The sequence below is a fragment of the Hippoglossus stenolepis genome, chromosome 19 (genome assembly GCF_022539355.2).
Source record: "Hippoglossus stenolepis isolate QCI-W04-F060 chromosome 19, HSTE1.2, whole genome shotgun sequence".
Classification (NCBI taxonomy): domain Eukaryota; kingdom Metazoa; phylum Chordata; class Actinopteri; order Pleuronectiformes; family Pleuronectidae; genus Hippoglossus; species Hippoglossus stenolepis.
In genome coordinates this window covers 10,588,337-10,614,678 of record NC_061501.1, presented here as the reverse complement: position 1 = coordinate 10,614,678, position 26,342 = coordinate 10,588,337, and the positions used below count along the sequence as shown (strand labels likewise).

The following is a 26,342-nucleotide window of genomic DNA, read 5'->3' as shown; positions in this document are numbered from 1 at the left end:
TTTCATTATTTTAGCTTTCTCCCTCTTCCTCTCATTACTTTTGTAGAATTATGATAAGCTTCTTTGTTTGCATTGATCCCTGTTATTTATCCCCTTTCTATTTTCAATTTTTTCCACAAAGGGCTAAATTCCGCTACCTTTTGCATGCTCCTCCTTGAACATGTCAAGCACTCCCTGTTAGCATTCCTCAAATGGGGATTTATAAGTTATATTCATAAAAGTCGACTGAACTTTGAGGTTTGTCCGAAAGCTTTTAAATACAAACCTCAATTTAAGAGATATTCATTCTATAATCAGTCTAATTTTGACTGTTAAACACAAGGGCTTGAATCGGTGCCTGATATTCATAGAAATGACTAATTTCAAATGACATGAATGCAAATTATCACACAAAATGCATTCGTATTTTAACTATGATACTGAAAATCTATGACTTATATAGCTTCACATTTTGGCATGAGAGATTTTCCTATTTACAAAAAAAGTAATTTACTGTGTAATCGCACTGCTTGAAAAGTAACTGTGTACAAAAACTCAATGTGAAGGAGAAAAATACTTTGCAACTTTCTCCTGCATGCCCTTTTTCTATGTGAGTGTTCTTGACTGTTTATCTGCATGCGAGGCTCCCATGAGACCTAACAGAGCCCTGATGAAGTTTGTTGCTGTCGTGTAGCACAATATGAGTTCTGACCTCTCTATGCAAAATTTGATATTAAATGAAAGAGCCATGACATTTCAGGTTCTGCCTCATTGGCTCTTTGAGCAAACATGAATCAGAGTACAACACAACTAGGGTCTAAGAGACAATCTCAAGGTAAGCACCCTTATCAAAAAATCAACATCTCTATATGTTGTTGTGTAGTCATCATTTACCCAGTCAGTATATACTTTTCTGTATTTTCTTTTCCTTTTCTGTGATTATTTGCACAAGTTTATATTTTATTTAAATGTTTTTTTTTTATTGTTTTATTTCCCTAACAAGATGGTTTTCTTGCTTGCAGCCATCTTGTCCTCCTAGTGAGTTTGTTTGACGTCTTTGTGATGCTCCAGTTTATACTGTATGTCCTCTTTGCCCGAGGACATACATTTTATCACTCCGTGGATATCTCATCAGCATGGACCTTTGTCAGGCATCTTTTAATTGAAGCTGTTCAATCAATGAATGTGTCTAACCTCTTTTTTTATCCCAGACAGCAAATCATTCATTTCAAAAAAATGTAAAAGTAAAAAGCACAAATTTGAAAGCGAACACGATCCCAGGTGTTTTCATGGCAATATATCAGTGGGATGATTTTTGCACACATTGAAAAAAAAAGCACACTGAGATAATTTAAATATCTCATTAATCTCTTTGTAATTTACAAATCTGTACTAATCACACACGTATCCAGACCTCCTCTGTAGCTCTGCATGATTTATGCCACTTTTAGTGTTTGATTTTTGTTTTTTGGTTAATTGTGAAGCATAATATTTGCGCTTGTGTGTAACATTTCACGTGCACGCTCCACAATTGTGCTTTCATGAGGTTGCTGTAAGCACGACGTGATAAATTAATATAAAAAAATGTTGCATGAATATGAATTGATAAGTAGCTCTTTATTATAAAGTTGAAGAAAAACACTGCAACTTAATGTCTGCATATGGTGGAGCAGTCACATGAGGTGCTACCCATTGTTCTGTCTTTTCGTGTGCTGTCCTGTTGTTTGTGTGTGTGTGTGCGCGTGTGTGTGTATGCGTGCGTGTGTGTGTATGTCTGCTTATGTTCTACATTATGTTGCATTGTCTCCATCATGTAGACTTCTTGAGAATAGTGAAATCCTGGATCAATACGAACGGGCGTCACTGACATATGAAAGAGCGGAGCGGAGATTTACACCAGCATGATGCTGATGATGATGATGAAGGGACACTGTGACGACTGAATGTGTGTCCATGTGCAAAGACGAACACAAGGGACAGCCGCGACGCTGTTAAGCTCAGCTCTGTGCTCTACGTACTGTAGGCAGTCCAGATTCTTTTTGTCCTGCTGGTATAATATGGACCTTTACGACGAAAGTGATTATTGACATTTAAATTTGGGACGTTAGTCAGGATCATATCTGTCATTGTCCTCGCTGATAGCAAAATTAATGTGGTCAAACATCTTCAAGTTCATTTCTATGCATGTCTTTTTCAAATGAGTCGCATACATGTTTTGATTTTGAAAGCAAATTATAGAGGTAAGATTTACATTGTTAGAGAAAATTGGAATTAAACTAAATAAATGACTAACCTAATTAGATTTTAATATTGTTGTAATAACCAGACACAGTTTAATTTGAATAACTATTTGAGGTCCAGTTGGATGGCTTGTGCATGCTTCTTTGATATCCATTTAAACAGTAACATACTAAGAATAACATATGAAAGGCCCCCATCCACTAATACATAAATCATATGGGCATTAGAAGTGGTTAAAATAAAGCATCTTTAAAATGTATTAATTGCAACGCATGCAGTCGCTTTGCTAAATCATTAGATTAATAAGATAATTGAGCAAATAAATATCATTGTTTTCATTTTAATTCAAATTCCCTTTTACTATTATCCACTAACTTTCTGACAGCAGCTTCATTTTGGCAAAGAACAGATTTTTGTTTCTTTGTTTGTCATCTAACTCTTCTACTGTCAGAGCTTAATATCTTTGTATTGAAACAGATTTTTATACTAGGGCAGATTGAACAGATGACACTTTTTACAGGTACTCAAACTATCTTTCAGGGCTGATTTTATTGATGCTTTGTAAAAAAATAAATAACAATAAAGCTTCATCTTTTTCCTTTGTGTTATTGGCTTTTGGTCAGAAGTTTCTCTGTCCCATTAGCGTGTCCTCAAACTGTCAGCAACACGCCATCCACGTCTCCCAGTCATGCTATTTTTCAGATGTTGGTCAATTTATTGTGGCTGATTTGCTTTAGAGGAAAAACAGAACCAAACCAAAATGATTAGCTTCATGATACAGGACAATAAAATTAATTCTAGACAAATTAAATAATCCCAGGTTACTGACAGACAAGTTAAATTACATTTCCTGTCTGTCCTGATGAGATTAACTCTATATATTTACTGCAAAGGGGAAGAATTAGCCCTATTTTCCAATTAATACTCACTGCTTGCAGGCTGGTTTTGTAGGAAGGAAGAGTTTAAAAAAACAACCTGCATTTTGTGAAAAGTTAGAAAAGTAGATCAGCTCTGAGCACAGGGACATAAAAACATGTGATTCATTCACACTTGCATATGACACGTTTATTTTTCTTCTGCTGTCATTGTCAAAGTACCTGTTCTTTTTCTTCTCACTGTGTAAATGTTGTATTTTCCATTATGTGCACGTTATTTTCTGTATTCAGTGTAAAGTATGCTTTCTTTACGTCCATGCATTCCAATTTGTTTTCCTTCCATTACCACCCGATCATACACGGACTCATGTTCCTGCAGATTCCGAATAAAATCGTTCTTTTCTTTTCTACACAAACTTTGTTGTTCTCTGTGTTGTGTCTGGTTCACAACTGTGTCAACGCGTCTCTTACGGATAAGAAGAAACTGTTAAAAACATTTCACACACACATACATTTACTCCTCTTTCTCTGGCTCCGTTTTACACTCTCTTACACACAAACACACAAATCACCCGCCGCTACATAGATGGAGGAAGACACCTCGGTAATTAAGTCTGAGCCGAAACGACGTGAAGCAGCCGAGGCAGCGGGTGAGAAACGTGTGGCGGCCGGGAGAGACCTCAAGTAATAGTGTTTTCATTTCTCTGCAGATACATCAGACAGATGCATCATTCCGCTGCATCTTGCCAAGTTTGACAGCATTCGGAGCTAAGGTTTCTCACCTTTATGCATCTTGAGCGAACTGTTGCCCCGAGCAACTTTACCAATGTAGAGTGTTGTGATGAGAAAATTAAATTTTAAAGAAACAAAAAAAAAAGGATTGTGCTGTATGCATCGAGTTTAATGTCTTTGCTTTGGACCGCTGAGGTGCTTTTTCCCCCGACCTGTGCTCCACAATGACGAGCCATGGAACACTGATCCTTTCAGATACGTATCTGAAAGTTGTTTTGTTTTTTCTGAGAAATCGAGAACCTTTAATGTAAAATTGTTCGTGAAGGGAAAAACAACAGAATCAGGTTTTTTTTAGATCATATTCATGTAAGCATTAAAATATGAAACTGCATATTTTCAGCTGCTGAGTTAAAGTTCTATTTGATCTTATTTCGATGTCATGCCTTTCTAGTAGAGTATCAGGTTGTTTTTAACTAATAACTTAAAGCCCTGTGAAGAAGAAAAGTATGAAATAAAGTGATGTGAAACTTTGATCAACTAACCTTCATTTATTCCCACTTTACTGATGTCTGAGCATTACTAATTTATGTTTTTGTCTTTGTCAATTTTTCAAAATCCATTGCTGATTTATTTAATAACACATAAGAAAGAGAAAATGAATGACAGAACGTTTTCAATAAACTAATGTTTACTGATTTTATTGTGATGATTTATTTTACTGGTCCTGACTTTTTTCAAATTTTGTTCTTTTCTGGAAATGTATAGGTTTTACCAACCTGGTAGAACTTATTTTAAGGAATTTCAGCTATTGAACAATGCATGGTGAAGACATATTATTATACAGATAGATTCCAGTACTTTTAGACAAATATTAGAGTAGATTAGGATATTCTTTTAGGTGTACTTATTGTAAATGTGACTGCTTTTAGCTCATCAAACAACAGAATAAAGGATTATGTGTTTTTTCACCAGAATTCAGAATTATGTTGGGAACTAAAACTTGCAAGTTCATAAAACGTGAATATCCAAACACTTCAATGTGCTATAATGTATAGTTTGTATAGTAACAGTGGATCAAATCAACATGTGTAATGTTAGAGGTGCCACTAATAATGTCACACTGAGAATTAACCTCCGAGGCTTTCAGATTTACAGAGCTTTAGAACATTGTTTGCCTTTTTTATTTGACTTTTTGAACTCTGAAGGTGAGCACACACCTCGCTCAACATGAATGCTAATGCCTGGTAAAAAGAACAAATAATTTAGGAATAGGAGGTTCCTATGACCTTCACAAGATTAAATTCCGACTTGAGAGTGCGCTCCTGTTGCAACTTCCGACTCCGGGGTGGGTAATTTCAGAGCTCTGGGGTATAATGGCACTCGGCATTATGACTGTACTGCAGCCAGCCACCAGGGGGATATTGAGAGGCTTTGGCTTCACTTTTGGAGAAGCTGTCATGTCATTTATCTTTAAAAACAATCTATAGCTGAGAAATATGTCCCCTTTAACACTATGAATAATGAATCCTCTCCAGGCTGTGAAGACGTGTGCACAGCTTTTTTGTAAAAGGGCAAGTGGCAGTTTGTGTTTCCTTATACAAACTCAATATCCCATGAATCCTCTGGATGATGTGTGACGACACAACTATGCGCCAGGATTGGTTTGACACACACCACCCCTGTGGGACAGGATCATGCACAGTATTCGAGTAGGTTAGTAGTAGATGTTTATATGTTGATCTTTCTAATAACTTTACATCCCTATTGGCTGCGTTAGGTCACTTCCTTAGCTTTAGCATTAGCTTTAGCTTGCTGTCACGCTGCTAAAGAATATAGCACCAGAAGTTGCTAGCTGGTTGCACTGATTATATTGGAAGGACAATCATGGCTTACACACAGATACTGAGAGCCCTGCATCGGGGTCTGCAGTCCTCGGCCACGCATCACTACACGGTACACACGTGTAAACTCACGCAGGTTAGCTGGTTCGTCCGCCCACACAGCACCGTGTGGACCCCGTCCTCCGCACCGAGCTTCCACAGTCGAGCCGGGGGTGCTCCGCTCGCTCTGCCCGCTCTGAGCTGCCTCTCCCGGCGGTGTCTCCATGTGGACCTCCCGGCCAGAAACCGGAGCAGCCCCGAGGACAGAGACAGATCCGTGTCCAGGTTTCAGAGCCAGAAGCCTTCAGGTGCACAGAAAGGTAAACAAGACCCTCAGAGACAGACACGTGTCCTCTGTGCTTTTACTACTGTTATAAAAATGATCAGACTGATTTCACACTGTTGAAACGTCTACTGTGAGTAAACTGAAAAGGGTTGTGATGTTTGAATAGTAGTTAAATCACAGTTCACTTAATTATTTACACAACTTGGAAATGCATATGCCAGTGTTTTTAACAGCACCTGGTAGTAACGCGATGCTACCGCCTGTAGGGGGCGGTAATTCACCTAAAACGTATTTGCTAAGCTTCCTTAACAAACGAATTAGAAAGAAGGTGTTATATAATATCATGTAATATAATATAATATTACATTCATGTTACATTAAACATGATAAATATAGACAACGACTGATATGAAAATGTTTTTTCTCAAAATAATTGAACAATATTTAGCCATTGTTGTTGTTGTTATTTTTATTATCATTGTTATTATGGCCTAAGTTGTAACCACTTCCATCTCCAATCTTTTACAGTGAAGGACGCTGGCAGAGACTTCACCTACTTGATAGTTGTACTAATAGGACTTGGAGTGACAGGTTAATGTAACATCATTAAATCTTCATCTAATTATCCATCTCAAAAAGATTTATAACCTACTTTACTAAATAAAGTTTACATTTTTTGTCCTGTGTGTGTGTGTGTGTGTGTGTCTCAGGTGGCCTCTTATATGTGGTGTTCCAGGAGCTGTTTTCTTCCTCCAGTCCAAATAAAGTCTATGGGAAAGCCTTTGACAAAGTCAAGTCACACCCAGAGGTAAGAATGAGATCACTGACTGCTAAGGCTAAGCAGTATCAGACTTCTAAACTGGTCATCACTTGACTGTATGCATGGATTTATTAACCTTTTTGTTACATGTGTGTAGGTGGTTGGTGCATTCGGGGAGCCAATCAAATGTTATGGTGAGACCACACGTCGAGGAAGGAGACAGCAAGTCCGGTAGGAATTGAATAGATTTTCAAACAATGTGTTGATTAGTCGTGCTAGTGGGTGTGTTTTTAATATGTCAGTGAATAAATATAACAATCCCTCCTATGTTCTGGTTTTCATTTTTAAATAAGTTGTACGGTCCTTCTGTAAACATCTGTGTTGTGGTAGTACTGAGGTATTTTCTCAGATGTGTGTGTTTGTTTCCATCTCAGTCACACAGAGTACCTGAAGGACGGACTGAAGCATCTGAGACTTAAGTTTTACGTCGAAGGCATTGAACCAGGTCTCAAAGGAACTGTACATTCAGAGTCAAAAGAGGTTGGTGTTGTTTTAATTCACTGATTGAAATCATCTTTCGAAATACATGTGACAGTAAAAGCAGTACAGTTCTTGTTTAACTATGATACCTCAAAATTATACATTTAAAGTGAAGGTTAAAATTCAATGGACTTATAACTTGCTGTCATTTTACAGAACAATGAAACAGGAAAATACGAGTTTCGATACATATTTGTGGAAGTGGACACCTACCCAAGACGGACGATCATTGTGGAAGATAACCGATAAGAGAAGATGTCGAACTCGCTGAACAAATGTGGATAATGTGTTTCACAAAGGCAGGTTTGTGTTATTGGACAAATTGCTATGAGTGTAAACTGTAATTTACGAATAAAACGCCTTGTGTCAACAGTCGTAGTTGATTGAAACTTTGCTGCAACAATGTACTGGTTGGAATTTGATGAAGAGCTTTGCTAAGCAAAGTCTCTTGACCAATATAAAATGATCTTGGCTCTTTTGTGTTGATGTTATTTAAAAAATACCCCAAAAACAATATTTTCTTTTTTGGTTTTTATTTTGACTAAAAGACTAATGAATTGTTAAGTAACATGTAATCAAAATGATTTTAAATTGTAATAAAAAGGTTCTTATTTGAACAGAGACACAAATACAATGGAAACATCAGTGCTTATATTTTTCTGACCATGTCTGATTGGTCTTTTGTCTGTATCAAATTGTACGTTTGGTTTAAGTTGGAGCTTTGGTGGCCAATTTAATAAAACAAAGTCAGTTAAAAATTACAAGGAGTTGAAGAGTTTTTGAAAACATTGCATATACATTCTTTTTTGCTTGGAAATAAACACAGTCAAATAGACTAGCTCTTTATTCTAATTCGTCTGCTTTGTTAAAACATTCACAATTATTTATTTGATTGTTTATTTGTTGCATTATTCTGCGGTTTCTCTCTGAACTGTCAGACTGCTTTCTGGAGTTGTGACCACTAGATGGAGGCATAGAACTGAGAGACGGAAACAACCTGATATGACCTGTGATGATTTTTTCATCATTTCTCACTCACTTATATGTTTCTACTCATTTTAAATGATGATCTGAATGATTCTTCAATAGATTTTGAAAAGATTTTACAGAGGAGACAGACTTCCTCAGACTCCATAAGAGTAAACAATGAACACGTTATTCTTGGAATACCGTCTGTCTTCATGTTATGTATATGTTGATACATGTATGATACTGTGATATTACACATATATCATCCTGTGATATTAGACATTACATGTGCACATTTTGTCACATAATAACCAGGTTGTCAGAATCATATGCTATCCTTAATGACCCTCGGAAATATTAACATTTATGGACCACATCAGTACAATTAATATGATAGATCAACTTTGTATCACTTGTGTCACCACTGCTGCATCGATGCGATCCTCTGATGGTAGATAACTTTTATCACTGTTCATAGTCATTTATCAGACGCATTTTTACGGTATTTATACCCAGCAGCCATATGTTATTTAGAAAGTAATATCAATTTAGTATTTCCTTCACTCTATAGCGGAATACACTAGCTAATATTCACCATATTGGAATATATCACCGGACAACAACAACACCTCCTCTATCCTGTTAATTACAACGGAAGTTTTGAGGAGTGGCAGTTTTACGGGAAACTACGAACGCACCATTCTTGAGAACACCGCCCACTGTGAAACCAAACGCAGCGTTGAACGCGCAGAGACGAGCTAACGGTGCTAACTCACTTTAACCCGAGCTAAGACTAGTCTAGTTGTTTGTCACGTGCGGAGTCAGCCAGCAGCTTCCCGGGTAACTAGCCGGTGACTCCGTGTGTAACAGCAGGAAGCCATGTGTATAACACGGGTCAGTTCCAGCTGTTGTTTTGCTCTCCTCCTGGGTTAATGTCTGTTGTTGTTTGGCCTGCTGCACGTTAGCCTAGCTTCACTAGCCTCTTAGCCTCCGCTGGTTCCTGGAGCTCATCACGTCCCACAAAGGGCGAGGGGGGAAATGACAAACCTCGGCAGCTGATAACTTCATACAGCCGGAGTGTCGCCAGGAAGTAAGTTGAAAAACATCACACGAGTATGTGTTTGCTGTAACAAAGTTTACGCCGGTGTGGCCGTCGACTGCTAAAAGTTGTCATCTGTTATCGTTTAGTAAAAGTGCCTGCGGGTTTAACTCGCGTGAGCTTTAAGGTTTTAGATGCTACGTCTGATTTGGTAACGTGTTTATCAATAATCATTAAAGTATTGAATACAAATTTAAAAAGTGGTAGTGATCTCCTGCTCTTAGGTTGAATTAACGCTAAAACTAATGTTTGTTTTCAGGACAACTTGTGTCTTTTTGACCAGGGATCAGCGAGTTATTCCCCAACTATGAGAGCCTCAGCTCAGTGACATCACACAAACATGGAGCTGTACTGGTACATGTGAGTATAACTTGTGTATTTCCATTTATTTGTGTGTATATGTATATATATATATATATATCCACCCATTTTCCCATCCAACCCGATCTTCTCTCCTCCACAGAGTTGTCATCGTATTCATCATCATCAAGATATTCTTCTATGTGTGCTGGTACCGATCCAGACAGAGGCAACTGGCGGCCTACCTGAGCAACCCACGCAATGCCCAGATAGTCATAGTTGGAGGAAGAGCATACCTCCATCAGATGTGTGAGAGACAGAGTGTAAGTTGTGCACTTAGTGTCTCTTCCATTTTACTCACATGAGCTACTTGTCAACCGCTGAAGTAGTTTCCTGCCTTCAGGATGTACATTTATTGTGGTGGGGTCTAAGTATACACACTTGGGATCACATGTTTTCAAACACTTCCATTGAATTTACATATTGTGAGATTGTGTCACACTGTTCTATAAAATGTGAGCATAGAACAAATAAATAGACAAAAAGTAATGGAATCTTATACACTAAATTTAATCAAATTATTCCACTCATTCAACATCAGCATTCAGTTTATTTCTGTAAAGGAAATGAAACTCTGTTTGGAAACATGACAAGACAAGAGTGTTTGTTTCGCTGGTGATTTTGAATCACTTCCACCTTCATGTGGACGGATGTGACTCAGGATGTAGATCCCCTAACCAGAAGCATGTAGATTTCGATCCCTTCTCCTTCTGACGGATATATCCGTGGTGTTCGTTAGAAAAAAGCATTGCATAAAGTAGGGCTAAATGAAAGTGTGTGAATGGGTTCGTGCTGTGAGTGGTTGACAGGACTAGTTTAGTTTATCCCGAACCTCAAAGAGGTTTTAGTCTGGAGACTCTGCTGCTGTTCCATAATTTGAAACCTACTGTCTGTTTTTTGGGTCAATATCTTGGTGTAGTGTGAACCCCTGAACAACCAGTCTGTCTTTCTCTCTCACCATTACGATATAAATATATCCCACTACTGCTTTCAGTACAGAACTACACTAATAAGGCATCAGTGTATTGCCACACTGTCTTTATAAAGATAAACCTGAAGGATTTGTTTGTATCACCATTTCTACAGGGAAACTGTAAGTTAACCACTTCTCTACTTGAGTATCACACACAGTTATACGAGGACCAAGCAAGAGAAATTCTAATAAAAGCCACGGTTGTGTTAAATTTTTCGTGGAAGAGTTGTTTGCTCTCTCTCGAGAGGGCATGTGATTTTTCAGTCAGTCGCTCTTCCTTGGAACGACAGCACAGGCTGCATTTCACTTTCAGTTACATACTTGGTGAAGTATGTTTAGAAGGTGCACGCCTCTGGTCTCGCGTGCACTTGGGTGTTGACATTTTTTCTGTGAAGTTTGTTTGACCTTGTTGACACCAGAGGTCTGGTCGGGCAGGTCCCAGCTTTGACAGTTTTACACTTACAAAGAAGTGCAAGTGTGTGTGCACGGTTTTTTAAGCATGTTTGTAAAAATTTGAACCATGCATGAGAGATTTTTGTGTGTGTGCAAATATCACTAAAGTCACAGACCACAAGACAGGAGTAGATTGATTCACAGAGTATTATTGTTGCTACCTTTTCTCGTTTGTAAATCGTAAGATAGATGGAAAATAATAAGTCTCTTCTAATGATTAATTTGCTTGACACAGTGAATAGTGGTTTGTTTGGGCTGCTCTTTAAATGTCACACTATCATTGAAATAACCGTCACGGTTTTCTTGTAGCCTCTCTTTATCTTTGAAACTCGTGCTCTTCATTTATCTTGTGTTTTGAGAACGACTTCAAAATGCCGGCTTCTCTTTTTATTGCCCCTTGACTGTAGTTTTATCTGTGTTGATGTTTTCCAAGAGCTCCAGAACTGTAATGCCTTTCCACAACATCAGCTCTTACGGCGTCGTTTCTGTGGTCCACGCCACAGGTTTAAACAGTCATCATGTTCGTGCTTCCTCCAGAGCTTTTCTGCTTTATTGCCTCTCCCAAACACCTGGAAGCAATCGCCATGATTCACAACCTTCCTAAAATATGCTCGGTGAATCATATATAAAACAGGTTTCTCTTGCGTTCAGTTCTAATGCTTGCCCACTTTGCACAGTTGCTGGTAGATCTTGCAAAATATGTTTTTATATAAAAGCTAACTTTTTCTGAGAGCAGATTCAATGAAATCCAATTTTGCATCAAAATTAATTTAAGCCATTTTCTTTCATCACTCGGCGTCAGTTAAATGCAAGAGGCACAGGCAAAGCTATTTTTAGCTTTCATTGAATATTTGTGCAACAGGAAATAACAATTCACTTGAGAGTTGAACGGTTTTTGGCCTTACATTTCCAGTTGTGACATCCTGTTTGCTATTTGAAATGTTGGATTTTCAAAAATGTCCATTCGAGGATGAGATTGCCATTTTTGGTATCTTATTATCTGACATATGCTGGCTTCATGTCCAGTAACAGAGAAGATCTCCAATTTCCTTCTTGCACTCATCCTTTTCCTCTTGAGCATCCACCAGGTCGTAATATCTCCTCGTCCAGCAACTCCCCAGTTTGCTCCTGCAGCGCTTCTCCTTTCTCCTCCTCCGTTTTTCTTCTTTGCTCCTTCCTTTCTTCCCCTCCCTCTTGTTCTCTCCGCTGTTTCTGGTGTGTAATGTTCCCTGTTTAGATTTTAATGGAATGTGCAGCAGGGAGGCCCCACAGTCATCCATTACCCCAAACCCTGAATGTTCTCTGGATGGACGCCAAGACGACTCGAGTCTTGGACTTAAATGAATCACACACAGTGGGGGGAAAAGTCTTGATGTAGTATCTCTCACTAAGCCTCTTGGACAATCTTATCCGTGGCTACCTGAAGAGACAAAGTGAACCCAGAAGAGTGGTGAAGAAAAAAAAAACCCGTTGATACATGCCGGCTGGAGCTAGAGATGGGAGAGATTGATAGTACTTAGATTATAAGGCCTTGTTTTATTAGTTTCTGTCTTGGTTTTTCTAATCCTATAGACAATAAATGTTCGTGCTTTTTAATGAGATGGTCTGTCGGTGCTGCATCTTTCCCCATCACCGCTAAAACAACAGGATGGCAATTTTGAACTAATTAAGATATCAGTCCACAAGGTTATCAGTCTATCATCAGTGACCTTCCTGCTCGATCTGCATGTGTTTTCTTCCTGTTCCCATCGCAGCTAGCTGACTAACAAGAGTAAAAAGCATTGAGAACTCCCTCAGAGGAGATCAAGGACATAAGAGCTAACGCGTGCTGCTGTAATGCTTGCCGATCTCGCTAAAGCAATTTTTAAGAAATGAATATGAACTTTGTCTTTCACATATGAAGAACACAGCAGGAGATTGTGCGGGTAACAACTGGAAAATCTCCGTAGCCGTCAGATGAGGGGTGGCGCCTGGGTAGAGCGTGCAGGGGGCAGGACACGACGTTTAAATTCCACTGCAGAAAGCTCAATGTTCTTGTTTACATCACATCAGCACCGGCGTCAACCCAAAGTTAACATCTTCAGTCTGTTCCACATGTATGGCTTTTTCACCCTGAAGTATTTGCATTCTTTTGGGGGGGGGGTTGTTTTTCATTTTTGCGTCCGGCCTGTGTTAGAAACATGGTGGATTCTCTGGACATTTTCCTGCTGCATTCTCACACATGTGTACATTCTCTAGAGTTTTCGAAGTAAAAATAGAGAATGGCTACAGCAACTGACCCCGCTGGATAATTTCAGATTGTCTGGAGTTCAGTGCGTGTCTGGAAGCAGCTTCAAAGATCATCTGATAAAACTGCCTGTGACGAATGACAGAAGCTGCAGGCGCTCCTTCATTCTGCGCCTTCATTGGTTCATTGGCAGTGGTTGTAATGTATACAGCCACTGCCTATTTATGTGATGAACTGGCAGGCCTCTAACTCCTGCGGTGTGTGTAAACAACTTTATGGGGTTCAAAATGGTTCAGCAGGTTTGAGGTGAAAGTGTAACCTGCTGGTCATCCTGGTGCTGAAAAACGACACAGCAAAGAGTTGGAAGACGGACAGTATCTCGCTCTTCTCTGCGAATATTGTTGGCTGTTTGTTTAGTGATGTTTGTACTTCCCTGTGCGTGCGTGTGTGTGTGGTTGTGTGTGTCCTGAAGCAAAATATTTGAAGGGAGACTCACAGGAAGAGCAGATGAATAAATAGATTTGAGAAGCACTGTCCTCTCCAGAGGTGTGTGTGCAGAAAAACCAGCTCACTTAGTATCAAGATAGTGCCAGAGGTGTACAAACTGTTCACTCCAGCTCATGGATCTGACTGTGTAAACTGCCTCTTTCAGCTGCGTGTTTGGCAGCAGATGCGTGTGTATTTACCGTATGTGTGCTTGTGTGCACTTCTGCATTTCTGTGTGTATCATTAACTACGTGTGTTTCCCTTCCCTCTCTAGCAAACATCTGTGTGGCCTAGCTGGTATGGTGTTCAGGATGAACTGTCAATAGAGGAGCCCTCCACGACGCTGCCGCCCGCATCATCCGTCTCCCAGCTCGACATGCCACCACCATATGAGGCCGTCTCTGGAGGTAGCGCACGCATTTAAACACACACACACTATGCATCTGCTCCTTCCTCATTCATCCAGATGATTAAAGATGAACCAGAAAAACTTCTACATTCTTATTTTATTTAGCCCATAACTTCCTGCAAGCCACAGTCTTCCACTGCCGTGACTGACCCATGGCATAGACTCTGTGGCACAGGTTTACATTATTAATTCATCGTCCAAAATGATATAATAGATGATCCAGCACCATCATGGTTTAGTTACATTTCCCATAATAACTGTGTTTACATTTTTTCCTTCTCTTCATGGTGTAAGTAACAGTGGGAGAGTCTGTGTTGACTATACGGTCGCTGTATTTACATTGTTTTATTTACTGCGATTAAGAGTGGAGGTCACTGTGAGCAGAAGGTTTGCAGTGGAGTTGTTTTTCTCAATGAGAGTTTTCATCATCACTATAAGAGAGACATTTTCTTCAGTTGTTCTCGTGTTGTCTTCTCTTAGAACGATTTCTGACAACATTAGAAAAGAAACCCACATTTGGTGACAGAGTAGAAACACGAAATGCGCCTTGAACGATCAAATTGTAGTTTATGGATACGAGTTTTGTGAATAGGCTCATAGATCATTGTCTTCTAATGTTATGGAAATGCTGTGAACACATCCCCCAAGTCATGGCACATACAGCTTCGAATGACGTTACAACTCAAGTGGCTAAAACTGCAAGTTAGTAGAAAAATGCAAGTTACATCATTCTTAATATTTACCCATTGGTCACTGCAGGCTGGTGTAAGTGTTAGTTTATAAATCATTACTTTCATCCAAACCTGTTTTGAACAGTTGAATATTATCACATTTCTCTGCATGTTTGATTCAGCTGCTCAGCCCTCACATGCTTGCCAGCTTGTTTTGCCTGCAGGGTTAAGGTTTGTGATTCAACGCTGACTAGGAGCAATGGTTAAGCAATGACTTTGAGTGTATGAGTCAAAACACTGACTAAATATTAGCCAACAGCACCTTTTCACTTTGCTAGCATTGTCTCTTTAAATACCCCGCTGCATGGTTTAGGTAAAATAAACAACATGACAATAAAACTTTTGTTGAACGTCATTAGCCTTATTAAAGACTTCAGATATTATGAGTAGTAAAGGGGCTAAAGTTTAGTGTGATAAGCTGATCAGAGTCAGTGGCAGTTAATAATCTAAACAACAAAAAATATAAAACAAGCAAGAAATTGAATAACAAGACTGTTGGATGGGAGAGAAAAGCAAGTTGTGACTTTAAAACATTTAAAGGTTATGTCTGTACTCACTTTGTCATGAGGTAAGAGATGATTTCATAGATGAATAATAACCAGAGATGACACATCTTTGCACTCAAACTCCCAAAGAGACTTATTAGTGTGTGGCGTCTGTCATAGATCATCACTGAAAATGTCCTGGAAAAAACGATTTCGCTAGAAATGAGTGGGAACCTGCTTCACCCTTAACTACACAGAGAGAACCTATTATTAACCCAGGTACCTGCACATTTAGGGGTCATTACCATAACCAGGAAACTGACACCAGATGGAGTCTGAAGCACGACACTGCTGCACTTCTGTAAACTAGTTATTCTGCTTTAAAAAAGACAAAGTACACCAAGTGTCAGTAACTTAATCAGAATGATAATCACACTTTTCTTTATATACACCATGCTATGCCTTTTGTGTACAGCTAATGTGCCAGGGCAATCTAGAGACAACTCATTTCAATTCTAGTAATGGAGAAAACAGTAGTCTGTTCATATCTTGCCCACTTCCTACTGTTACCTCTACGCCATGCCGATCCATTTAAATTTTTTTTAATGAATTGCTATACTTGGTCTCCCTTATTCTTCACAGGAAGGTTTAATGGAGAAGAAAGCCCGTCATAGTGTTTCCATTATAACAAGCCGCTTTCACATCACTGACGACCGCTCAAGTTTTAGTCTCTACTTTTGCGAATGACTTCTCATCGCTCGTTTAGCAGGATGTGGTTATATGGTCGGAAATGGTGGCATTTCACCACTAATTGTACTACGTCACAAGTGATGCTTTTTCCTATGACATGTTTCAGGGGGTTTTAGGGTTTGCTCTTATAGATCTGCTTTCATTTTGCTGTTTCATCAAGGTATCTGTACTGTAGGAAGGCCTTTATTTCCAAATGTGTCTGCACTGACACCATTTTGCATGCCTTCTTTATGAAGGTGCAAGTCAGTGATCGAAATAAAATTGCATGAAAAACTATACAAATTGAACGACAAGAAGAAGCTGCAAAACTGAAGAAGTGTAACAAGTGGTTTTATGGAATATGGCATCGACATATACAGATGATTTCACTGCCACTGACCAAGTTGTTATTTTGAAATGGTGGATTTCTTTCTTGTTTTTCTCACCCTCAAAGAAAAAGTAATGAACTTTTTATGTCTCGGTATCTTAGTGACGTGTTCACAGTGGTGCCTTGTCTCCCTCTTGCTGTGCACAAATTCTAATGTGGAGTTATTTGTTTCTGCACCTTCGGGAGAAATTGGGAATATTTGTTTTGATGTAATCGACCGTTTTAGTGCAAACGCAGCAAAATCTTGGTCACATAAACTTTAGATTAGATTGTCATCGTATTTTGTTTAATCTTGCAGCCCTGATGTTATCACGTATTTGTCCTTGTGTGTATATATTTTTTTTTTTTCGGGAGCCGTTTCAATGATTGACTTTTCTCCTCCTTCCTTTCAGAGGACGACCTCAAGCCCCCTCCCTACAGCGAGTGTGCCCAAGCCGACGAGGCCGACGCCCCCTGTCCCTCCCATTACACTCCTCTCATTTCTGAGGAAGGAGACTCGTCCAGCATAAACGAAGCCCCACCTCCCTACACAGCGTCCCCCTTCACACAAGTCAGTCTACAAGACGGCCCGATTAGCCTAAGTGAGTGCGAGTCGGCGAGCAGGTTCGCTTAATCGATCCCCGATGCCAGTTTGCCTTTTCCATGCACTGCCTTCCTACATTCAACCTCAGTGATCGTCGCCAGCCTAACTCTCGTCACATGAGAGCAGAAGTTTATTTCGATGCAAGTGTGTGCGTGTGTGTTTGGTGGTTTTCAGAGCCAACTTGTTTTTCTACTTCGTATTGTTGTCATCAAAAAAGTGGTCATCTGACGAGCGTGGCGAAAACAGATGACAACAGCAAGCCTGTGTGCCTCAGTCAGGACCGCAGAACCTGCCTCCCAGCTAGGATGAGGATAATACCCTCGACTCAAAGCTCACAGGATATCGCCGAGCTACAGATAAGCAGAGAGACACAGAGACTTTAAAGTGTGTTTTCTTTTTTTTTTATATTTCTTTCTCCCAAGTTTTCTGTTCGTCTGAGGCCACTTCCTTTCACAGATTAATTCACTTTAAAAGCGGGGGAAGTTGGGGCAATTAGAGGCTTGACAGTTGTTAGCACTGGCTGCTGGGATACACATTACTTCATGCTTGTGTGTTGACACTGTTCTCAAAACAATAACTCAACAACAGTCTATGGTGGAAAACTCGTAGCGTCTCAAATTCGTGGCGTCTAATGATGTACATGTGGACGTTAAATGAACAGTCTCAACTTCTTCAAACAGTTTGCACATTTGTTATGCGCAGACAAAGACGTATTTGGTAACGAAATGCACTGCCCATCTTAAAGAATGACCTCGTTAGCATCACTGCTGTTGTTTAATACATCAGCGTGATTATCACTCTGGGACATTATCAGGCGACTCCAGTGCTTATTACGTCTGAATGGAAGTGGGCGAGCAGGAAAGGGGAACACATTGATGAAATAAACGGAAATAGACAAGAGATTGTTCTCTGTTGATTGTCACCGTTCCTGCCCCGGGTTCTTCTCTGTTCCTGCTCTACATTAACACCTACGTGCCAGGATGCAAGGTTCTGTACAAACATCTAGTTTGGTCTTTCTTAAAGGGTCCCTTTAAGTTCAGCCCTGGTGTTAACATCCGTCCTGTGAGTTCTGATCCCACGTGGACGGCGTGAAGGTCGTCTCTTCACGCCTGACTTTAAATTACGTCCTGAATGCGTCTCCTGTGACCACTTGTGATATGATCGCACCTCCCCGCTCTATATGCAAATAATCATGTCATTTCTGTTCGCAAAGACCAAATCATGTTGTTCAAATCATGTAAATATGTGTCTACTTGTTTATGTTACATCTTTAGGACCCTTTTCAGACGAGTCGACCTCATGGAGACCAAAGCCTGGTCCTAATGAGGCCAAATGTCATATCTAAGGTCCTGGTGAAGGTTTGGGGTAATATGAACTTTGTGGTTTAGGGTTTGGTATGAATTATTCATGGTTAAGTTTAGGGATATAGGCTTTGGTTTGGCTGCCCACAATGATTGGAAGTCAATGCATCGTCCTAATAAGGATAGCTGCGCGCGTGTGTGTGTGTGTGTGTGTGAGAAATCACTGCACATCTTTACAAATCAATCTGATTCTAACAACTGGATCGTCATTTTGTGGCCATCAGTATTGATAAATTATCATTGACCACAAATAAGTCAATATCTGAAACACTGAGAAGCGAATGATTGGATCGCAAATGTGTCCTCAATGCTTCTGTATGCGTTCACATCTGTATTTAGGGCTCGTGATCACATCAGCCATGACAGATGTGACAGATTCCAGGTCTGAACAGTTTCAGTCCTTGAACTCATGACAACACATTTTCTGTAGTTGTTGACCCAGTTGTCGGATCAGATTTGATGTTGTGAATTGTAATATTCAGTTTGGATGATGTGTTACAATCCTGATACAAAACCCGCACGGCTTTCTGCTTATGCTCTAAAGTCATCGACAAAACTCAGTTATCACTTCTTTTCTTTTTTTTTTATATGAAAACGACCCAAAAGCAAACGACCCATCATCTTCTGTTCTTCGTCATCCTCATGTGAATCTACCACAGGCTGGTAGAGGTCAGTCAGCCAACTGTGTGTATTTCCTCTCCTGTGTTTTCTGTTTATAGTATTGCTTTTGGAAAAGGTTATTACTGTGCTCTTTGCTTTTTATGTGTAACTGCATTTCAGATAAGTCGGTATAATGATGATGCTCCACTTCTCATGTTTTGTTTCCGCAAAAATATAATCTGTGTACAGTTTCTGATAAAAAAAGAAAAGCAATTAAATGCTGTATAAACATATTTTTGGGCCTGTTGGGAAACTATATAAATATATAAAGAATCTGAAAATGTCAACGGAATGTGTTACAATGATAATCGTCCGTATTGTGATGACAAATCGTGGAGCATCCGTCACTGATGCGCTCCACACAATCTCTCCTGTGGTTATACAATCTGGATGATGCGACTGAGAAGCTGCGTTTACACGACACAGCTCGTATAAGCACACGGCCTTGAACTCGGTTGACATCACTATAGCAGCAGCACGATGAAGGCTGACCACCCAAACTTTAGTGTTACAGGCGTCCACTGTAATCTGCGACCTGTTTGTCCACTTCATGTTCATTACTGTGGTGGGTGACCTGTCAGATCTCTTCAGTGAGTAGCTTTGTGAGTTGAGGGGATTTTCTTTTTTGTCTGATTTTTTTGGGGAATGTGTCTTCTGTATTAAACTGTTGTTCATAATCTTGTAAGTGTTGTTTTCTTTACTCGTGTACGGAGTCGCCTCGGGACAATGTGGTTATACATTATTTACTTATTTCACTTGTTTGCCTTCCCCAGGTACATTTTATGTTTATCTTAGTCGCATATATCTTGGTAAACTATGTTTGGAGCTCAACCTTAAAGGGATACAAGAGCAATTTCACTCAACTCAGAAAAAGATGAGTGTAAAAGCAGGAATCGTGAATTTAAGCCTCACGGCTTGGTCAAGCTCCAGGAACACCGGTGCCTACATTTCACATATTTTATCTTTTTATTATTAACTTGTGCTGTCTCCCCACCGAGTTGCAAGAAAATGGCTTCTGCTGAAAGACAGAGAAACAGCAAAGAGAGCATAACCTCCTTGGCAGAGATAATAAACAATAAATAAAAACACAGAAATGCAGTTACAGTACAATGTGTTGGTAGTTGAACCGCATCCAACAAAAGTAATAAAAGCTCTGAAGACAAAGTAATTAATCAAAAGCACAGAATAACAGCAGAGTTTCTAATTTAAATGTGAGAGGGGCTGCGAGTTTGGTTTGCATTTGTCATCAGGAAGTTGTGTGCAGCATCGTAGCTGAAAGCAGTTTTACCCTGTTTGCTTCTGCCTGTAGTTTCCAACAGAACATTCCCAGATTGCACAATACAGATTTGAAGTGTAATCATTCCGAGCCGTACGTGGGCCGGATGAAAGTGACAGTGTGGGCCAAACACTGTGCCACAACAACTTCTGCTTCCTAAAGACCTGAAAGATCGGCTGAGTTTATTTATATTTTACATTATTCACAAAGATCAAATATCTACTTGAGATTGTTGAGGGGTTTCTAACCAAGGGAACAGAAGCAGTAAAGGAAAGCAGGCTAGAGTTGTAAAACCACTGACGCACCAGGAAACACTGTATTTTCTGTCAGGTAATAACAACGGTCGCTCTCGACGAGGTCTAAATTACTGTCTGACAAACGGGGGCAGCCCGGCCAACCCTGTCGTAGTCAACCGTCCATCTTTGTTTGCACCCGGGTCACCGCACCTTCCTCCACTCTGTCTTTTTTCCCTCAGAACTGGACGGGGTGCAGCGGGGCGGATAAAAGCAAATACTTCCAAGGTGGTATAGATGGTTTCACTTTGCTCTGATGTCCCTGGTGTTTTCTCTCTGTCGTCAGACTGAGGCTCCTTCAAGGTCTCTGACACGCTGCATCTTGTCTCCTGTCCTTGGCAGAGGGAGGAGATGCAGGGGGGTGACATTGGTAGATAAATTTCACTCACCCTAAAAAGACATCTGCTTCCAAATGGATCAATAAAGTGTAGTTTGTGTGGAGGAGATGCAGCGACAATCCAAGTGTTGATTGTCAGCTGAATGTCTCAACGCCTCAGTATTCCAGGAGCAGAGTCAATTCAATAGATCTGTGAAGTCTCTTTTCGCTCATCCTCTCATCCCATTTCACAATGTCATTGGTTTTGTGATATTTTACATTTTCCATAATTGAATAATTTCTGTCACGTCACCGTCTCCTTGGGAAAGCGGCACATTTTTTAGTATTCTCATCGCTCACGCCTTTTGCATCTTTTATGTCAAAGTTACCCACGTTCAGAGTTAACTTTCCCCCTGCAGCCTTTTTAGCTCTCAGAAATCCTCTGAATCCTCACGCCGCTGTGTGAGGATGAGAGGTTATCCCTGTCATCTGCCGGGAGAACCCAGGGTCGGGGCGGCAGCCGTGCAAATCTGCTCTCAATCTGCGGCTCAACACAACAGTTGATCCCTCGTCCAAAAACGTACCCACTGCTGCCAAAACACTTCATACATGTCTCAGGGTGAAGTCGGTACCGTGAGACGACTGACGGCGTCTGTCTGCCAACCGTGTGGATGGATTATGAGACAATGGGCCCCTGAACACAAAAAAAGTATCTCTGTAGTCGGTGTGCATCTGTTTGTAGTTGTTTTGAGTATTTTGTGGTTGCTGTGTATCTCTGTGGGTGTTTGGAGTTTCTGTGCAGATGTTTTGAGTTCCTCTGGTCATTTGCACTCACTTCATAGTCCTTTCTTCATCTCCTTGTTGGCATTTTGCATTTCTTTGTAGTCAATCCGTCAATTTTTTTAGGAATTAATTGACTTTATTCATCCATTCCGTGATCCATCAATGCCCAACATCCACATCTTCTCTGCTTTCTTTCCTTCTTTGTTTCATTTTGGATGCAGCTGCGGCAGAATGTAGAAAAGTATTCTCTTATTTAGGAATTTAAGGTGACCTTTTATTGCATTTAGTTTCAAAACAAGTGGAGTTTCTTCATTTTAATCCAAATTGACCTCTGCTGTGTTGTGTTTACTCAGTATTGAGAAATAAAGGAAACAAAGTACAACAACAGTCAAATGCCAAAATCAACATTTAAACAGATTTTGGCTGCTGTGGTTGTTCCTTCTCCGTCCAAACCTAAAGTAAATAATGTAAGAAACACAGGGGCTAACTCCCCCTGTCCTTATTCTTTACATTTCAGTTCATAGTGTTTTTTTATTATTATTATTTGTGTGTACTTTTGAATATTTCCACTCGATTTGTAAAACAGAACGACTGAAGCCTTATATGAGAAGTAACGTTGGTCCCTCGTCTCTTCACAGTCACTGTGGACGTGAAGGATCATTACAGTGACCTCAGAGCTGAAATGTACATATTGGCACGTCGATATTTCTGAGAGACAGGTTCCCATTTTTCTCCGATGTGCCACTAGAGAGCAGTCTCGCACCACTGATGGTTCCAGCCAGACGTTTGTCAGCTGCCTGCACTTGTTGCTCCAAATCCTGGTGACACAAGAAGTGCTGCAGTGTAGATTGATGTCTTTTATTACACGTTTTACTGACTGGAAGAAAAAAAATGGCTTTGACTTTTGCTCCAAAACTTTATACTTTCGATGGAAAAAATAATTGGCCTCCATCAAGATCAATTGTGCAGCAGCCCTATGTAGAACGTACAGCGGCGTATATACTCAAGGACATTCATTTTTCATATCTCAGCCTCTCAGCTGCTGCCTCACTAAGCTGCATACAAATAAGCTGAGCATGGGCAATTCAACGTGAATATAGACCTTTATGGTCAGAACAATATGGGATGTGAAGCTCTCATGTGATAAATGGAAATAAAAATGGTCAAGCATTCTCATGTTTATTATGAAAATTAGAAACATATTATATCTGCTTGATCTGATATTATTCTATGTTTGCAAACGGTTATCAAAATCACCTTTCGCATTAAATTCAGTGATCCATGTGTTCATGTGTCTGTTAAGTATAATATATGCGATTTTATATACAGTCTATTTTGCTTCAGGGAAAATATTAGCATTTTTGGATACAGCTAACAATGCATCATTTGAACCACCTTACGTATCATTGCATGTCTGTGAAAACAGCTGTATATGATTCACACAGTGCAAAACACTCATCGAGGTCTCTGAGGCCGTTTTGAGAAGCACAACAGCTCGATATCTGTCTGTTGTCTGTCAAAAGACGTGTTGCACTTCCCAGCCTTGCATTAAGGTGCGTTACCTATCAAGTGACAAGTATTTAGAGGCTGGTATGTCTGCAGTGGCCATGACGCAACAAAAAAATACGAGCACCACACCGTTTGAATTCAGCAGGAGAGCACATTCCAGGCATGGGTGAGGATGGATGAGATGTCAGAAACGCTGCTGTTAATACTTCTGTTGGCCTCAGTCGTTTCAGACCAGAATACCCACCACTAATGTGAGCAAAGATTTGTTTTTTTCCAACATTATTTTTTATTATGCTTCGAATTCTAGCATCAAGGAACCTAAATGAGTTTTGCAGGTCATTAACTCAACAGATTCCTTCATTTCTCTGCCTCCGCACCAGCTCTTCTTGCTCTAATTTCTTTCTTTGCTTGTTAATGTGGTTCATTTTTATTCAACCAAATATCCAGTCAATTGCAGTTTGTGATGAACGTGATGAACTTTGTTAAAGATTAAGACTCTTGGCCCAAATAAAAAAAAAACACAGTGTTGCTTGGGGCCCAGCTTTCTCCTCTGGACTTCAGTTGAGTTACTGTTTGAGCTGCAAAGAGGCAAGTCTCCGATGTTTTCCCCCCCGAAAAAAAGAAAACACAGAATATTTTAAATACAGATTTCTGTAGCAAACCTTTGTTTTTCTTTGTCCCTTTCTTCTTCCCACTGAATCAAATCATGACCCCTCAGACTTCAGACTACGAAGTGGAAGGTCAGCATTGATAATTTCATAATTTAATATTATATCAAGTATATCTACCCTTACTTTTACTGACATTTCATCATTTTTCAAATCGGTTTAATTCATCTAGCTGACGCTACATTTGCAAATTTACTTCAAAGATTTATTTCAAGACCTTTAATTTGTAATGTAGTATTTTTACATCGTTTTATTAAGGATCTGAGAACATCTTCCACCGCCGATAAACAAATAATCTTGCTGGGTTGTCTGATCTGCTTTCTTTTATTATCCATCTTAGGTTTTCTAAAGGGCACCGGTGTCAGCAGCCGACATGCATTCGTTATTTCATGTGGGATCAGAGCATTTTGATTTAAAAGGCTTCGATAAGTGATGAGGGAAGAAAACAAGACAATCAGAGAAGCACTGACTGTTTTCCTCACTTCTAAAACACTGTCGTCCTCTGTCTCGCTTTGGTTAGCATCAAGCGTTGAAAGTATGATAAGCAGGTTCAGCCTGGGCCCACCGCTGCAGATATAATCTAAGGGGCAGGGGTCTGCGCTGTCTATGTGATGACAGGCTAAGTGAGGATGTCTGAATGTCAGGATGAGCATCTGGTGCAGACTGGGCATAATAACGCTGCAGCCAAGATAGCAGGTTGTTAAATTTTAACAATGTATTATTACGTTTCTGGATATAATCATCGTTCATTTTCTACAGGACTTATTGTTGATGGCTCCAGCACTTATACAAGTCTTTACTGAAAGAAGCAGAGATTCTCCCGCACGCTCTTAAATCTGCTGGTAACTCGGTTTGGAAATGTCTTGCATGTCTAATCCCAGAAAAAAAAGTTTTGGGAATGGAAAGTTGTCATCCGAGCATGTGTTTGTGACTCGCATCCACCAGTGGCTTCGTCTGAATGACGGAGGGTAAAGATAAAAAACACCTCACCTCCTGGAGGACCTGCAGCTCTCCTCAGCACTGGTCTATGAAGAAAAGCATTCATCTATCTATCCATCCGTCCCTCTGCTGCTCCCACTGCACTGTCAAAAAACAAATCAGCCGAGACGTGCTGCGAAAACAGTCTGGAAGTAAAACATCTCACTCATAGAGATGTCGTAATCCTTATCTTGATTCGGCGTTCCGATGTGTTGCGTTTACCCTTCGGTGGATTGGGTTTGACGTGACTTGCATCTCGTTCTGCGAAGCTTTTCAGGGTCGGATGAGATGTGTCAACAACGTCTCACCGCTTTTTGCGGGTTTGTCAAAAACCCTTCAAAAGGTGCTGGCGCTGAGCAGATTGAGTTTTTTCTGGGGAGCTGTCAATAGCAGACAAAGACCTGCAATCCACAGAAGATTGGAGCTGTGCAGGAGGCGAGAGGAGAAGTGAGGGAATCGGCAGAGAAAAAGGCGAGTCTGTAAATCCCTCTGAATGGCCTGAAATCCTGCCGACCTTTGACCCCTGTGTGTATTGCTCCCCCAGCAGCCCGCGGGGCCCCGTTGCTCCCTTGCTCTCCCAAACATCAACTTCCAGCTCTCTTTGTGAAAAGTCGCCTCCTGTCTGGGGCCACGTGGACCTGAGAGGACTGCTGTTCCCTGTTTATCAGCTCAGTGAGAATTCACATTTTAATTGAATCGTGATGTTTGAGCTAAACTGTGCTTGCTGCGCAGCTTGGCAGAGCCCCTTAAGAGAAGCACCTTGCGGGCTTGAAGCGCGAGTCTGAAGATGACAGCCAGTCAGAGCCGCTCACGTTGACGATGCAGAATTCAACATCATGTGCCAGGATTGCTCACGCTGTCATCACCGGGACTACTCTTTTATTTTTTCCGATTTTGGGGGCGTGCAGGAATATCACAAAGCTACAGCTGGGCTGGATGTGTGCGTGTTTACACATCAGTTGTTTGTGTTTTCATGACTTTGAACGTGCCAAGATTTTTCATGCTTCCATTGCCAGAGATATACTTGGAGCGTGTGTGTGTGTGTGTGTGTGTGTGAAGACAGCAGGGAATTAGAGTCGTGCTCAAGGTGTGTGTGTGTGTGTGTTCTCACATCACTCACAGCTCAGTGCTCTCTCATACTAATGAGGACGGACGCGTCCACACCTCCAGTGTCTTTGATGTGTCACGTTGGCCGACTCTTCTGAGAGTCTGTCTGATAAGATTTGAGATAAAAAGATTGGATAAAGTGATTCGTCAGCAGCTCCTGCCTTTGTCTCGTCCACCTTTTACATCTATTTAGAATATTTTATCAG

The 26,342-nt window shown here is 40.3% G+C and overlaps 3 protein-coding genes across 7 annotated transcripts in view; all 3 read left to right on the top strand.

Annotated features, from left to right (window-relative positions):
- The window catches only part of neto1l (neuropilin (NRP) and tolloid (TLL)-like 1, like), a 67,863-nt gene extending 63,505 nt beyond the window's left edge, over positions 1 to 4,358 (top strand). For 2 of the 4 annotated variants that reach the window (XM_047344591.1, XM_035143246.2), the window contains 2 exons: positions 740 to 814; positions 3,806 to 4,358. In XM_047344591.1, coding sequence (XP_047200547.1) covers positions 740 to 800 — 61 coding nt within the window. In that variant the 3' untranslated portion in view covers positions 801 to 814; positions 3,806 to 4,358. Of the gene's footprint in view, positions 1 to 739; positions 815 to 1,796; positions 3,512 to 3,805 lie in introns of those variants that run through there. The other 2 variants (XM_035143247.2, XM_035143248.2) reach the window with 2 other exon arrangements.
- Positions 4,359 to 5,470: 1,112 nt separating this feature from the next.
- Positions 5,471 to 8,054, top strand: timm21 (translocase of inner mitochondrial membrane 21). Its single transcript, XM_035143143.2, has 6 exons — positions 5,471 to 6,027; positions 6,522 to 6,584; positions 6,704 to 6,801; positions 6,911 to 6,984; positions 7,188 to 7,293; positions 7,450 to 8,054. The coding sequence occupies exons 1-6, from the start codon at positions 5,712 to 5,714 to the stop codon at positions 7,540 to 7,542; spliced, it is 750 nt and encodes a 249-aa protein (XP_034999034.2). The 5' UTR covers positions 5,471 to 5,711; the 3' UTR covers positions 7,543 to 8,054.
- Positions 8,055 to 8,955: 901 nt separating this feature from the next.
- Positions 8,956 to 26,134, top strand: si:dkey-118j18.2. Of its 2 annotated transcripts, XR_007032229.1 has the most exons (6): positions 8,956 to 9,352; positions 9,621 to 9,721; positions 9,825 to 9,984; positions 14,135 to 14,267; positions 16,995 to 18,698; positions 26,117 to 26,134. XR_007032229.1 is itself a non-coding variant. In XM_035142490.2 (5 exons), the coding sequence occupies exons 2-5, from the start codon at positions 9,702 to 9,704 to the stop codon at positions 17,213 to 17,215; spliced, it is 534 nt and encodes a 177-aa protein (XP_034998381.1). In that variant the 5' UTR covers positions 8,956 to 9,352; positions 9,621 to 9,701; the 3' UTR covers positions 17,216 to 19,883. The 2 variants fall into 2 exon arrangements, 1 of the variants encoding a protein (XP_034998381.1); XM_035142490.2 differs by lacking the exon at positions 26,117 to 26,134 and having other exon boundaries at positions 16,995 to 19,883.
- Positions 26,135 to 26,342: the final 208 nt, after the last annotated feature.

What these genes read in the sequence shown, in the direction of transcription:
- si:dkey-118j18.2 (XM_035142490.2), top strand. Translation starts at nt 9,702, where the DNA reads ATGGAGCTGTACTGGTACAT. An exon ending in AGATGTGTGAGAGACAGAGT is followed by an intron (nt 9,985 to 14,134) that starts GTAAGTTGTGCA and finishes TTCCCTCTCTAG; the next exon opens with CAAACATCTGTGTGGCCTAG. An exon ending in ATATGAGGCCGTCTCTGGAG is followed by an intron (nt 14,268 to 16,994) that starts GTAGCGCACGCA and finishes CCTTCCTTTCAG; the next exon opens with AGGACGACCTCAAGCCCCCT.
- timm21 (XM_035143143.2), top strand. Translation starts at nt 5,712, where the DNA reads ATGGCTTACACACAGATACTGAGAGCCCTGCATCGGGGTCTGCAGTCC. An exon ending in GCCTTCAGGTGCACAGAAAG is followed by an intron (nt 6,028 to 6,521) that starts GTAAACAAGACC and finishes AATCTTTTACAG; the next exon opens with TGAAGGACGCTGGCAGAGAC. An exon ending in AAGTCAAGTCACACCCAGAG is followed by an intron (nt 6,802 to 6,910) that starts GTAAGAATGAGA and finishes ACATGTGTGTAG; the next exon opens with GTGGTTGGTGCATTCGGGGA.